The sequence below is a fragment of the Diceros bicornis genome, chromosome 26 (genome assembly GCF_020826845.1).
Source record: "Diceros bicornis minor isolate mBicDic1 chromosome 26, mDicBic1.mat.cur, whole genome shotgun sequence".
NCBI classification, from domain to species: domain Eukaryota; kingdom Metazoa; phylum Chordata; class Mammalia; order Perissodactyla; family Rhinocerotidae; genus Diceros; species Diceros bicornis.
In genome coordinates, this window is record NC_080765.1 from 44,646,166 (window position 1) to 44,658,742 (window position 12,577).

General features: G+C 42.6%; 1 protein-coding gene across 3 annotated transcripts in view; it reads left to right on the forward strand.

The window, feature by feature from the left end:
* Positions 1-12,577, forward strand: part of CREBBP (CREB binding protein) — a 132,157-nt gene that overhangs the window by 75,665 nt on the left and 43,915 nt on the right. For 2 of the 3 annotated variants that reach the window (XM_058570167.1, XM_058570168.1), the window contains exons 5-9: positions 605-718; positions 8,658-8,900; positions 10,262-10,364; positions 10,699-10,845; positions 12,222-12,339. In XM_058570167.1, coding sequence (XP_058426150.1) covers positions 605-718; positions 8,658-8,900; positions 10,262-10,364; positions 10,699-10,845; positions 12,222-12,339 — 725 coding nt within the window. The remainder of the gene's footprint in view (positions 1-604; positions 719-8,657; positions 8,901-10,261; positions 10,365-10,698; positions 10,846-12,221; positions 12,340-12,577) is intronic. The other variant, XM_058570166.1, reaches the window with a different exon arrangement.

Here is a 12,577-nt window from a genome sequence, read left to right on the forward strand (position 1 = left end):
CGTAACCCTGCGCCTGATGGAGAAGCAGAAGCAAAGCAACAATCACATGACACGTTGTTGGGCTTTAGACCTTTAGAAAGAAATCACCATGCCTTAGGATGGAAGTGAAGATAAAGACTGAGAGTAGCTAGGTTCAAGTACACTCGCAAGTCCTTTGAAAAGTGCCTGGAGTCCCCTTCAGAATTTCACAGACTTCTCATTTGCTTCTTTATCTGTATTTCTTCAACTATACTATTTAGATGGTTTCATCCTTAAACATAATGTAAAATTTTTATTTTAAATAGTGACATTATGGCGTTATTATTATACCTTTCATTCCAGTTGTTTAGTATTTTAGGTCAAATAGTTTTTGTTTTGTGGGCTGAACCTTAATCACCATCATTCATAACATTGCTTCTACGGGAAGTTTTTGTTTGGAATTCTCAACAGTCGACTTACAAACTTTTTGGAAAATAGCCTGTTTGTAAGTTGAGGACTGCCTGTACTGTTTTATGGTTACACTTGTTACCATTTTCTTATGGAATCTGGCATTATAATTTAGGTGTAATTGAAAGTGTGACGATTTGGATAGAAAAATAACATCTTGTTGTTTTTCTGGTCATAGTTGCCCATTGTGCATCTTCACGACAAATCATCTCTCATTGGAAGAACTGCACACGACATGACTGTCCTGTTTGCCTCCCTTTGAAAAATGCCAGTGACAAGCGAAACCAACAAAGTAAGTGAGCACTGGGGGTAGAGAAGCTCGGAGATAAGAAAATAAGCTGTTTCTAAAGAGGATACAGAAGAGTAGGTAGGAAGCAGGGCAGAAATTACTAACCACGAAGTCGAGTGGCAAGCAGATAGGAAGGTGGAGGTGTGCAGTGACACGAGGAGGAAGCTAAGCTTAGCCAGTTGACAGATTCTCGGTGTGCTCAGTAGACATGATCATTTTGGAATTTCATTCCCCACTGTCCTGCACACATGCACTAGAATTGGCAGCAGCAAAGCAGTGCAAAAGAGAAGGGTTGCTTTGATCAAAGAGCTGGCATGACGACTCTTCATATTTCTTGACATATTCAGTCTCTGAGTGTATGTTGCGTCACTATAATGGTCGCGACTTCAAAGCGGGCAGGGGAAAGAGAGGGCACACTTCTTTTGGAGTTAGAAACCCCTCATCCTAAAGTAAGTTTTGAGGACTCCATGTTATAGAAGAGTCAGTCCAGGTCAGTATAAAATCACACAGGTAGACATTTGGGAGGTTTTCCCTCCTCCATGGAGATGGCAGTTCCCAAACCTATTTTGCATAACTAACAATTTATTCAGAACAGATTGAGAGTCTCTGCCCCAGGACTGGCCACATCCTGATCATTCCCATTGTTTTGTGTCTTCAAGTCATCTGTGTAGCCCTTAGCTGATCAGTTAAGCAGTGATCTCTGCTCAAGAGGCCTGTGTGTGGCTGCCGGGGTCTCCCTGTAGTCAGCAGTGAAAAGATGAACATCTCTTCCCAATTTTAAGTCCTTTCCTGTCGTTTCAGAGGTAAAACTGTGGTCTTTGGGTGTGACCCTCAGTTTGGACAGATAGGACGTGCCCTTCAACCTCATGTCACCCCTCTGGCTGGAGCTGCTCCCTGTGACTTTCAGCACAGCACAGTCTTCCTCATCTTCCTCCATCTTGTCTGTGCCATCTTGCCACCCTCCCCTGTTTGTGGTTACGTGTTCATTACTCTCATTCTTCTTGATCATCTTCCTCAAGACCCCACTGCTGTCTGGAGAACATGTGCTGCTTTTCTTTCTGGTTGTTTCCGAGTGGCAGGGAAAGATGGAAAAGCACGTTGTTCCTAAGAGTGTCATGGAGTGAAGCGCCAGTGCTGGCTCACGTGCTTTTCCTTTAAGAACAGCTCACCTCCCTCCTGAGAGGGCACCTAGCGAGCCGACTCCACACAGCAGAGTGTCCACGTCACATAGGAGACATTATGGGGTCATGGGCCTGTTATCCTCCCTCCCTCCCTAAAGGAGTCCTACTAAGTTTCCTTTAAAAGTCACTTTCCTTAGTAAGTTAAATTATTCTTTGGTTGACCAAAATTTGAATTAATACAATTTTCCAGGACATCTCTTATATAAAGTGAAGTTCTAGGAATTTTTGGGACGGTAGTTCTAGTGGAATGCAGTCTGTTTTCCTCCAAGTTAGTGTAAAACTTTTAACTAGTATATTTTGATGGTTACAATCTCTTGTGTTTTAGGATGCATTTCAGTAATAGGCTTTTAAGTGCCAAAATATTCATTGTCAAGTTTGTAGTTGTACGGTATTCTATCAGTAATGAGTTAAGACTTCATTCTGAACTTTTAATTTGGGGGTGTGGCTTTTCTGGGACCTTTTGGTTTTGGTGTGTATTGCCATGACAATTGTAAACTTTTGTGATTTATCTTTTTAAGAAACACGTATGTGGTTTTTGTTTAAAAAAAAAAAATAGAAGAAACGTATGTGGTTTTTCTTTTTTTTAAACATCCTTATAACTGCGTAACTGTTGTGACAATCGACCAAGTGCGTGCTCTCTGAAGTGGTAAACCGCAGTGTTTCTACTAGTCATAATGTAAGGTGTTACCAGGGTGAATTTATAATATAAAGTCACGGGGAATGTTTAGGTTAACTTTGTGCAAGGTTTTGGTAATTTTTCATGAAAGAAATGAAAGCACTTATTTAAAACTTTTTTATATACTTCTCAAATTAGGTTTCACCTTTGAGTATAGTCTTTTGGCTCTAGCATTGTAGTTTTGTGAATGTAGAGGAGTTTTGATATGATGAGTGGGAAAATTTCAGCAATATCTTTTCTGTAAATGTTTGTTGATGTTTCTCCTCTCCTAAAGCAAATTGTGCTTATCATGTGTGAACACCAGGGTCAGGCAATAGAGAGGAAATGTGCATCCAACCCTCCAGTAGCTTCAGGTCAGGTTCCAGAGTCAGAATATCTGCATTAAAAATGATGTGACAATGGGGCCGGCCCAGTGGCGTAGCGGTTAAGTTCACTCATTCTGCTTCGGCAGCCCGGGTTCACTGGTTTGGATCCTGGGTGCGGACCTACTCACCACTCATCAAGCCACGCTGAGGCGGCGTCCCACATAGAAGAACTAGAAGGACCTACAGCTAGGATATACAACTATGTATTGGGACTTTGGGGAGAAAAAGAAAAAAAAAAAGAGGAAGATTGGCAACAGATGTTAGCTCAGGGCCAATCTTCCTCAAAAAAAAAAAAAAGTGATGTGACAGTGGAATCATTCGAAGGAAAGAGGTGGAGACAAGTCAGTAGTATCGGCAATCCCTAAGGGGAGGATCAGTGTGTGCTGGAGGGTGGGGCTTGATGGAGCCCAATTTCAATAAAGTAACAATGGAAGAACATTGTAGACAGCACGAACAGTGTCAGCACAGCTGACATGCCTGCGAGGACACAGATCTGACAGAACTCAGAGTTCCTGTGCAAGCGAGGTGGTTCAGAGAGAGGGGGACTGTTTGCACCGAGGTGATGAGGACCCCTGGGGCCTGTCTGAAACCTACCTGCTCGGGGAGCGTGTGCCCCCTACCTACCAAGGCTGAGCTTTCTGGGCAGGGTTTCCCACAGATGCTCACCTTACCTGGTGCACACATTCCACTGTCAAACTTCTCTCATTGGTGTCTGTTGAAGGAACCTGCTGGAATCACCTGTTGAGCTAACCTAATGGTCTTTGAAATGAAACCCAGACCGTTGGTTACCTTTTTGGCCTATGATGAGATTTTGTTTGATTTTTCTTTGAGTTGTTTTCTAGAGATTCTGTAATCACTGATGTCAAGCTATCCATTGTTATAGAGATATTCAGATTTTATTGAATAATTAGGACATTTCACGGTATATATCTAAATGTCAGTCGTGGCATCTGACTCCCAGTAAATTCCAGTGCACAGGGTGGCACAGAAGACTGGAGCTCTGTGGACCTGTGACTGAATTTTCTGAACTCCTGTTGCCTCATCAGTGAGGTTCTTGCTACTCAAACCGTAGTCCTCAGACCAGCTGCACAGACAGTCCCAGGTTGCTTGTTAGAAAATCAGAAACTTGGGTCCCATCCCAGACTTGCTGTATTACAATCTACGTTTTAACAAATTCCCAGGTGGTTGGTATGCACATTAATGAATGAGATGCGCTGCTCTGGATGCCTTGAAGGGCCAGGTGTCTGTCCTGGAACTGTTAAGCTTTGAGTCATTCTCTGGGGGAAACCTTGGGTTTCCCAGCTCAGAATCCCACAAGGACTGTCAAGACGCAATGCTACAGGGTCAGTCCCAGAGCCGAGCTGAACCCACTCACTGCCCATGGCAGCCTTGGACCTGAGCTGAGCTGTATGTAGTGCGAGCCCATTCACAGTGTCTCAGTCAGTAGTTCTCCAGCCTCTTGCTTGAATACCTCCGCTGGCTTGGCGCTTACCACCTGGCTTGGCTATTTGTTCCAATTTTAGGCACCTCTGATTGTTTGAAACGCCTTCCTTCATGATAATTGAGTCCAGATCTGCCTCCTTAAAACTTCTTCTCATAGAGTAGCCTGCATAGGTGCTTGGTAAGTGTTTGTTGAACAGGCCCTTGTTCCTCCTGAGAGCTCTTCAGAGATTCTCAGACACCTCTTTTGACAGACTATGGTTGAGGTGGGGAGCAGATGGGGAAATGGAACCTAAATGGCTGTAGGGACAGAGTGGTGGGCTTGTTTGCCTGATTTAAGTACCAAACAGTTATTGGTGGTGTAGTTCATTGGAATAGCTTTGTCCTTGCTCTTCTGGATAACACAGTGTTGCCCCCTCCTAAGTCGTCTGAAGACGTTTTCTGAAGAAAACCTATTGGAGGGCTTGTGCATTCTTCTTGCTCAGTGGTAGCTGTGATGGGAGGCCTGGCACCAGGGCTTCTGTGTTCCCCTTTGTTGTCATGCCCTGCACTGTGCACGTGAAGATGCTGGAAAGGAATATGGTCTGGCACACAAAGCACCTGTGAGGCATTGTGGTGTGGGAGCAACTCTGCACATCTGAGTAAATTGCAGCATGACTTTTTCGGTAGAAATCTAAGCGGTGACTAGATAGTAGCTGCTCTGCGTTCTTCGTGGTGTGTCTCCCAATACCCTGATAAATCTTTGAAGTTTAATTTACATCAGTTTCATTGGATTTCCAAATTGAGTCCAGTTTTATTGAGAATGATTGGGGACTGAAGTTTCTGGTGAATTGAGTGTTGCAAGTTTGCGGTGTATAGGGCCGGCCTGGTGGCGTAGCAGTTAAGTTTGCACGCTCCGCTTCGGTGGCCCCGGGGTTAACAGGTTCGGATCCCGGGCACGGACTGATGCACCGCTTATCAAGCCATGCTGTGGTGGCATCCCATATAAAGTAGAGGAAGATGGTCATGGATGTTAGTCCAGGGCTAATCTTCCTCACACAAAAAAAAAGCTTGTGGTGTATACTATACATGGATTAGTAGAACATCTTTGTGCTCACTGGGGAAGGACTGCCTTGGACCTAAATGAAAAGTGACAGGTGAGTTTTGGAAAGAGCCCACTATACACTTGGCCTTTTATTTCCTAGGTCATGGGCTCCTGATTAAGCTGTAACAGAAGGGGAGTGGTGGGGCAGCAGAGGTGTTGGGGGGTGATTTGAAGATGTGCTGGTAGCAGAAATGCCAACTGATACACAAAGAGGATGACGCCACACTGACACTGTGATGTGACAGTCGACTGATTGTGTATGAAACATAGCGTTAAGCCCCAAGAAAGGAAAGAAGATATAAAAATGGTAAAAAGAGCAAGAGGTTTTGACATTTAAAGAGGTAAACATCAATAATGTGTGAAATTGATTCACAGAGAGGCCTCCTTCTCAATGATGCAGATAAAGGAAGCACTGCTGTTTTTAGCACTCCTTTAATTTTTGTCCAGTCCAAAGCACTCAGTGCTGCAGTGTGGGGAGGGCCTTAGCAATGCCTGTTGCTCTGGTAGACTGCTACAGCTTGCTTGAACACTGCAAGGGACTTGGCGAGGCCCTGTGGTAGGCGCCTCGACAGGTAAAGAATTGACATGAGTCACACGTTGGTCCCACCTTCAAGGAATGTACAGGGAAGGTGAGATGAGGCCTGCTTTTCTCTGATACAGGGTCCAGAGCTGCAGGTTTATATTCATTAGGTAATTATTAGATTAATCCATTGTCTATCCCAACAGACCATATGCTCCATGAGTGCAGACTTTGTGCTCACACCGTGTCCTGGAGCCTAGGAGAGTGCCCAACACACAGCCTGCACTCACTGACTCTGTGGAGTGAGCAGGTGAAGATGTAACGTGTAAATGCCCAAAGAGAAGCAGAGAGCCCGTGGGCACTTTGGGAATTCAGGGAAGAATGCCCGCAGCCCCAGAGATCAGGAGAATGCTCTCGGAGGGGTGGGAGCGTCTTGAGCTCTCAAGACCGAGTTCATGGTGACTTTTACCTTGTAACTCCCTTTTCCATCAGCGTCACTCCTAGTAAATGCCTGCGTCTCCTTACCTGTATGATCTGATAGCATCATTTAGACTCCAGTTGGGCCACACTTAAATATCAGAGACCTTTTTTGTTTGTACTTTGTTTTCCTTGCCTCTGAATTGTTAAGAGATGTCAAGTTCCAAATGCTTGTCTTCTGATATATTTTCTTTTAAAATAAAAAATATAGTATTGTTTTACATTTAGGAAATAAATGCTTTTAACACAAACCCAAAATACAGTGACCATGTCAGCAGCTTCTATGGGAGGCTCTGGCTACCCCATGAATGGCCTTGGGCTTGGGAATGGCATTCGCCCTAAGATAGGACATTTTGCCTAAAAGGATGGCATTTGGGAAAGTGTGGACGAAAGTGGAATATAACGGGAAGAAGTCGTTATTAAAGCCCAACTATTGCATCTTCACCCAGAAATGGAAGGCCACAGAGATACCTTGTTTCTTTAAATTCCTCTCCACAGTTGATCACTCTGTGTATCAAAAGTAGTCTGGGTCTGTTCTTTCCTATACAGCAAGGTGATAGAAAAATAAATCATCCTACCATTATTACTTTTCTTTTTACATCATAGTACTTTTAGGAAATTTAGCATGTCAGTTTCAGGAGTACAATGGACACGTGTTTAAAGTTTTGGGGAGTAGTAACTATTAGAAAAAATACTTTTATAGGTATTGTACATGACTTATTTCAGCTACACACTTGTCATAAAGTGTACCTTGGGAATTGCTTTTCATTTATAATAATGAGGTGCTTGGTATGTGTAATTGTGTCTAATGAGTGTTAATGAGTTTGAGATCTGTATATCTTATTAGAAAAGTTAATAGTATGGAATGTGTAATTACCAAGATTTTTTTTTTTTTTTTTTACACATTTTGGTTTAATTAAGTTACTCTGATAAGTATTTGAGTTGTTTATGTTATATTTGCACTGATGGTTGAATGCGAGAATATTGCTGTTGCACTTAATGGTCTGAATTTGAAAGAAGCGCTTAATGATAGTATTTTATGTATCAAAGAGCTTATGTTTTATTATCAATTTTATAAGCAGCTATTTATAATATGACCCTAAAGTTTGGGGAAAGTTGGGAAGAAGGGAATTCTTAAGAATGAGAACAAATAGTATGATATAAAACTTATGTTGTAAGTGCTTACCAAATGAGAACATATGGATGGATTGACAGACAGATTGACGGATGAATAAGTTGAACTTGGGGTCATCTCTCAGTTAATTTTGAAGTCCTTGAGAATTGAGTTCTTTATGTTGCCACAGATTTTCCTTTAGTCTCCTGGGTTTAGCCAGATGTGTGGGGCGGCTGGAGGGAGTACTCGGCAAGCCACCAGTAGGCTGGGTAGTGGAAGCTGAGGATGGCTGCGTGAGAGCAGAGCCAGTTCCTGAACATCGGTGGTAGTTAGGGTGACACCTGGGTAAATGCAAATTGTTGCAGAATTGCCAAGCCTCCTTCCATTCATTATTTCCACTGGATCAGTCAGTCAATCAATCATGATATTTCTTGAATAGCTTTCCATAGCCGAAGAGCTCAGCATGGTGACCTCCTGCATAGGAAGCTATAGGAAAGAAAGGTGTGTTATTAATGTGGTCGTTGTGTGCTTTTCCAAGGAATTGTGATTTTGTTATTTGGAAGATCACATCATAGATTTATTAGTAAGTAACAAAACTGACTGACTAAGTATCACCTCTGCTCCTTCTATGAATCCTTCTGTACTTGTGCAGGTGAACAGTGAAGGACTTGGGGGGAGCAGCAGCAGGAGGGGAGTGCCTTAGTTCACCTCAGTGATGGCTGGCGACCCCCAAAGAATCAAAACACTTTCCATTACCATGTGTTTGCCACTCCCCTGGAACTGAGTTCTTATGAGTCTCTAGGTTTTAATACATATTAATATTTTTTAAGTGGTCTCCGATTTTGTGGTCTGTTGCTTTCTAAGACAGAAGGTTGAATTTTCTTGAGCTTTTTTCTCCTGAGCTATGCCATGCAGAATGGATGAATAGAATAGGATCCTTCTCCGCACAGTGCCTTTCGCAGTAGCCTTGTTCTAATGCCTTATGACATACAGGGATAGTTTTTTGATAAAATTTTGCTTGCTTCTCAGTAGTTTTTAAACCATTTCACTTACCTTTTTGTTTGTCTGTCTGTTTGTTGTTATAGCCATCCTGGGGTCTCCAGCTAGTGGAATTCAAAATACAGTTGGTTCTGTTGGCACAGGCCAACAGAATGCCACTTCTTTAAGTAACCCAAATCCCATAGACCCCAGCTCCATGCAACGAGCATATGCTGCTCTTGGACTCCCCTACCTGAACCAGCCCCAGACGCAGCTGCAGCCTCAGGTTCCTGGCCAGCAACCAGCACAGCCTCAAACTCACCAGCAGATGAGGACTCTCAACCCCCTGGGTAGGTGAAGGAACTCTCGAGAACTTTGTCCAAATGCAGTGATGGGAATGACAAGTCTTCCTGGAACCCAAGGCTGTTTTCAGTTATTGTTTTTACTTTAAATTCAAATTAATATACGTATATATTATGGTGATAATATCTTTTAAATGATTGCAGTAAAAGAACTTCCAGGAAAAGGCTGAAGTGTCCGATACGAGGAAGATGTTACAGGCTTATAAAAAGAATAGCAATTGCAAATGAACCAACATTTTTGTTGCTTGCTGTGCCACTTCTGTCTGGACAGTTTTCATAAAGGGCATCTCATATGGCTCAAAATGCAAAATCTCGCAAGTTAGAATTATGGTTGTACTACTTGCATTGACTCTCAGTGAACCGTTTATCTGATGGAGAACTTGTAGGTGGTCTGCCAATTCCTAGCATGTCTTGGTTATGGGCTACCCTACACAGCTGGAGGTGACCAGCCTGGACCATGGGCAGGTTAGCAGGAGTCTCAGAAAATCTCTCCTGTCTCAGCCTTCTCCACGTATCAGTATTTCTTATTGTCATCTCAACTCATTGTTTGCCAGTGTTTGGTCATTTGCTCACATAGCTCCACAATTTTTGCATATTGTTTCCATCTCTGCGTAATGTTTCCTTAATATTTTTCTTTAAATTGACACATCCCTTTCGACTTAGGCTTAAGCCAAGCAGTTATGTCAGTCAAGTTAAATCAAGGTTGTTGTGCTAGTTCTCTCCTTTCCCTAATGAAGTATTTTAACCTTAAAAATGACCAATTAAAAGCATCTCATTTGTTGCTTTTTGGAAAACAACTGCCCTAATGCATGTTTAGCTTCTGCTGGCCAGGAAACTGGATTGGAGTCCTACAACTTGAGTTCTAATCTAACTTGACTCCTATCGATGGTATAATTTGGGACAAGACTATTGACCTCTCTGAGTCTCAACTTTTTCTTACTTTAAAATGAATACTGTAGACAAATTGACATTTTATAAAAGTTTTTCACTTGCGCCTAACTTCTATGATTTTATTTTCTGAAATGCAAAAAAAAGCCAGAAACAAAAGATGACGCAAATATATGTGACAAGTCAGTTTAGTTGTTTAGGGCATGGTGTTTAATGAATTGAGAATCAAAATCTGAAGCTGCAAATGGATCATTTCTAATTTTTTCCACAGCCATAGTGTACACAGTACACTTACGATACTAGCTAGCCTCCATAAACACAACTCCCAGAGTTCCTGCCATACTGTTAATTGTTGTAACTCATAAGAATCACTTATGGTGACTTGTTATCTGCTATCAGAACTTTGAAGTGTATACTATGATTTAGGAGTTGGTTGATTTCTTTTCTTTCTGTCTTTAAAGGAAATAACCCAATGAACATTCCAGCAGGAGGAATAACAACAGATCAGCAGCCACCAAATTTGATTTCAGAATCAGCTCTTCCAACTTCCCTTGGGGCCACAAAGTAAGACCCATGTTTTAGTCAGCTCCTATCTGAGTAACAGTCGCATGTGAAAGTGGGCTGGGAATCACACAAAACTGCAGTTCTCTCTAAACTTGTGGCGGAGAAAATGGTTTAAACAGGCAGTGGGGGTAATATTATTTTTCTTTTCTTTTCCTTTTTTTAATTATAAATGTAGAGCAGATAACAGATGAAACATGGTTGCAATTTTGTTGTCTACACATCACCTGGCTCTCCTAACTCAGACTTTTTCAGTCGTGTGTGGTTGAAGAACCTGAAGTAAAGCACTTTTGAGTCACTTTAGGAGATGGATAAAGTGTTCTTGTTCTTCCCTCAGCCCACTGATGAATGACGGCTCAAACTCTGGAAACATTGGAACCCTCAGCACCATACCTACAGCGGCACCTCCTTCCAGCACTGGTGTTCGGAAAGGCTGGCACGAACATGTCACTCAGGACCTGCGGAGCCATCTAGTGCATAAACTGTACGTGCCCACCTCATCCATTACTCATGCGTGATGGAAACATTTTGTGGCTGATGGCAGTTTGACAGTTTTGCAGTTTCATCCCTGTCTGATTGAATTCCTGAGTGGTCCCCTGAGCCCCAAGTGACAGTGCTCTAGCAGCTGAAGAAGGTCATGTGCTTGTTTAGGGAGTTACAGCCACTGCTAGCAGGCCAGAGAATCCTAGATCCTGTGTCCCCAGTGTGGGGTGTCAGAGCATCTGTGGCTCTGCCTTGCAGAGGGGCATGAACTAACCCATGTCACAGAGGCCAAGACTCCTAGTATGGCCAGACCTTCTGTCCTCTAAGCTCTAGGATGCATAAGGAGGCTGGGATTAGCTCAGAAGCTTTGCCTTATTTTATGGCTCAATGTTATAGTTGTGGAGATCCCTGAAAATTAGGGGAATTGGGGCTTGGTGAAGATAGTTGGCATGTCAGTACCACCATACAGTCAGTTAACATATGGGAAGTTAATAGTTATCTTTATTGAGCTAGTTAAGTTAAATGAAAGCTGAAGTTAATCAATTCAATTACCTTGAAATTATTTTTTGCATTATTTTAATCGAAATTTTTTGTAATAAAGAGTTTAAAACTTAAGAATTAGAAATCGTATTGTTCTTGAGATGACCCAGCACTTAGAGTATTCCCCCCTTATCTGTGGTTTTGCTTTCTGTGATTTCAGTTACCCATGGTTAGCTGTGGTCCGAAAATATTAAATGGAAAATTCCAGAAGTAAAGACTTAATAAGTTTTAAATTGCATGCTGTTCTGAGTAGCCTGATGAAATCTCACGCCACCCGCCCTGTCCCATCCTGGACGTGAATCATCCCTTTATTCAACATACCCACACTGTACACGCTACCAGCTCGTTAGGTCACTTAGTAGCCATCTCACTTATCAGATCGATTGTTGCAGTGTCGCAGTGCTTGTGTTCAAGTAACCCTTGTATTTTACTCAATAATGGCCCCAAAGCACAAGAGTAGTGATGCTGACAATTCGGATATGCCAAAGAGAGTGTATGTATGGAGAAAATGTAGTATATATAGGGTTTGGTACTCCCTGAGGTTTCAGGCATCCACTAAGGGTCTGGGAATGTATCCCCCTTGGATAAGGGGGGACTACTGTATTGTTAATAGCAAAATATTGGTGTGTTTGAATTGCAGATAAATTGACAGGTCAGTATTGTCTTCAGAGAGTGACTTCATTTGTGTATTCTTACTAGATGAGAGAGATTTGGGATTCTTCTCAACAGTATATTGCCTCTCTAAGTAGATGATCTTCTTTTTCCATGTCATGTATAAAATGGCAGGATACTGATGTTGTATTGAAGGTAGGTTGATACAGTGTGTTGTCCTTTCAGCGTCCAAGCCATCTTCCCGACACCTGACCCTGCAGCCCTGAAGGATCGCCGCATGGAGAACCTGGTGGCCTACGCTAAGAAAGTGGAAGGGGACATGTATGAGTCTGCCAACAGCAGGGTACGTTGCCATACATGTTCCAGCCCACCCGATACCTACAGTAGATACAGCTGCATCTGTCTGGCTTGTTGTCTGGAAATGGGGACATCTGTTAGTCGGGTAGACTCATCACCTTGAGGACGCTGACCAGGGAGACTTCCCTGATAAGACGTGAGATTCCTGCACAACTCTCTTGGTCAACTACATATGTCACCACTACAGTGGTAAATGAGGTATATAAAACTGCATTTTATCCGTG